This window comes from Apis laboriosa, unplaced genomic scaffold (genome assembly GCF_014066325.1).
Source record: "Apis laboriosa isolate Shangri-la unplaced genomic scaffold, ASM1406632v1 scaffold4239_cov181, whole genome shotgun sequence".
In the NCBI taxonomy this organism is placed as follows: domain Eukaryota; kingdom Metazoa; phylum Arthropoda; class Insecta; order Hymenoptera; family Apidae; genus Apis; species Apis laboriosa.
In genome coordinates this window covers 1-999 of record NW_025223236.1, presented here as the reverse complement: position 1 = coordinate 999, position 999 = coordinate 1, and the positions used below count along the sequence as shown (strand labels likewise).

Genomic DNA, 999 nt, shown 5'->3' with positions numbered 1-999 from the left:
GGAAGTAGAGGAAGTAAAGGAACAAGTAACTGTAACAGAGGAAATTACGAAACTCGGTAAACCAAAGAAAACTACCAAAAAGAAAATCATCAAACGGCGAGGAAAAGAACAGCAAGTGACAGAAGTAGTTACAGTAGAAGAGGAAGGAAAGGCTCCTGAAACAACTGTAACAGAAGGACCGCTTGAGGAAATTGTTGAAGAAACAATAAAACCTCTTCCGGCACTAGAAAAGGTCAAGCCTACGGAAATAGAGGAGGTAAAGGAACAGGTAACTGTAACAGAGGAAATTACGAAACTCGGTAAACCAAAGAAAACTACTAAAAAGAAAATCATCAAGCGGCGAGGAAAAGAACAGCAAGTGACAGAAGTAGTTACAGTAGAAGAGGAAGGAAAAACTCCTCAAACAACTGTAACAGAAGGACCGCTTGAAGAAATTGTTGAAGAAACAATAAAACCTCTTCCGTCATTAGAAAGAGTCGAACCTACGGAAGTAGAGGAGGTAAAGGAACTGGTAACTGTAACAGAGGAAATTACGAAACTTGGTAAACCAAAGAAAACTACTAAAAAGAAAATCATCAAGCGGCGAGGAAAAGAACAGCAAGTGACAGAAGTAGTTACAGTAGAAGAGGAAGGAAAGGCTCCGGAAACAACTGTAACAGAAGGACCGCTAGAGGAAATTGTTGAAGAAACAATAAAACCTCTTCCGGTACTAGAAAGGGTCGAACCTACGGAAGTAGAGGAAGTAAAGGAACAGGTAACTGTAACAGACGAAATTACGAAACTTGGTAAACCAAAGAAAACTACTAAAAAGAAAATCATCAAGCGGCGAGGAAAAGAACAGCAAGTGACAGAAGTAGTTACAGTAGAAGAGGAAGGAAAGGCTCCTGAAACAACTGTAACAGAAGGACCGCTTGAGGAAATTGTTGAAGAAACAATAAAACCTCTTCCGGCACTAGAAAAGGTCCAGCCTACGGAAGTAGAGGAGGTAAAGGAACAGGT

At 40.4% G+C, this 999-nt stretch overlaps 1 protein-coding gene across 1 annotated transcript; it reads left to right on the top strand.

Moving 5' to 3' along the window:
• Positions 1–4: 4 nt before the first annotated feature.
• Positions 5–995, top strand: LOC122716054 (titin-like; the record flags this gene model as incomplete). Its single annotated transcript, XM_043938758.1, has 1 exon — positions 5–995. A coding segment is annotated over one exon (991 nt), but the record flags the coding sequence as incomplete, so codon positions are not given.
• Between the last annotated feature and the right edge of the window lie 4 nt (positions 996–999).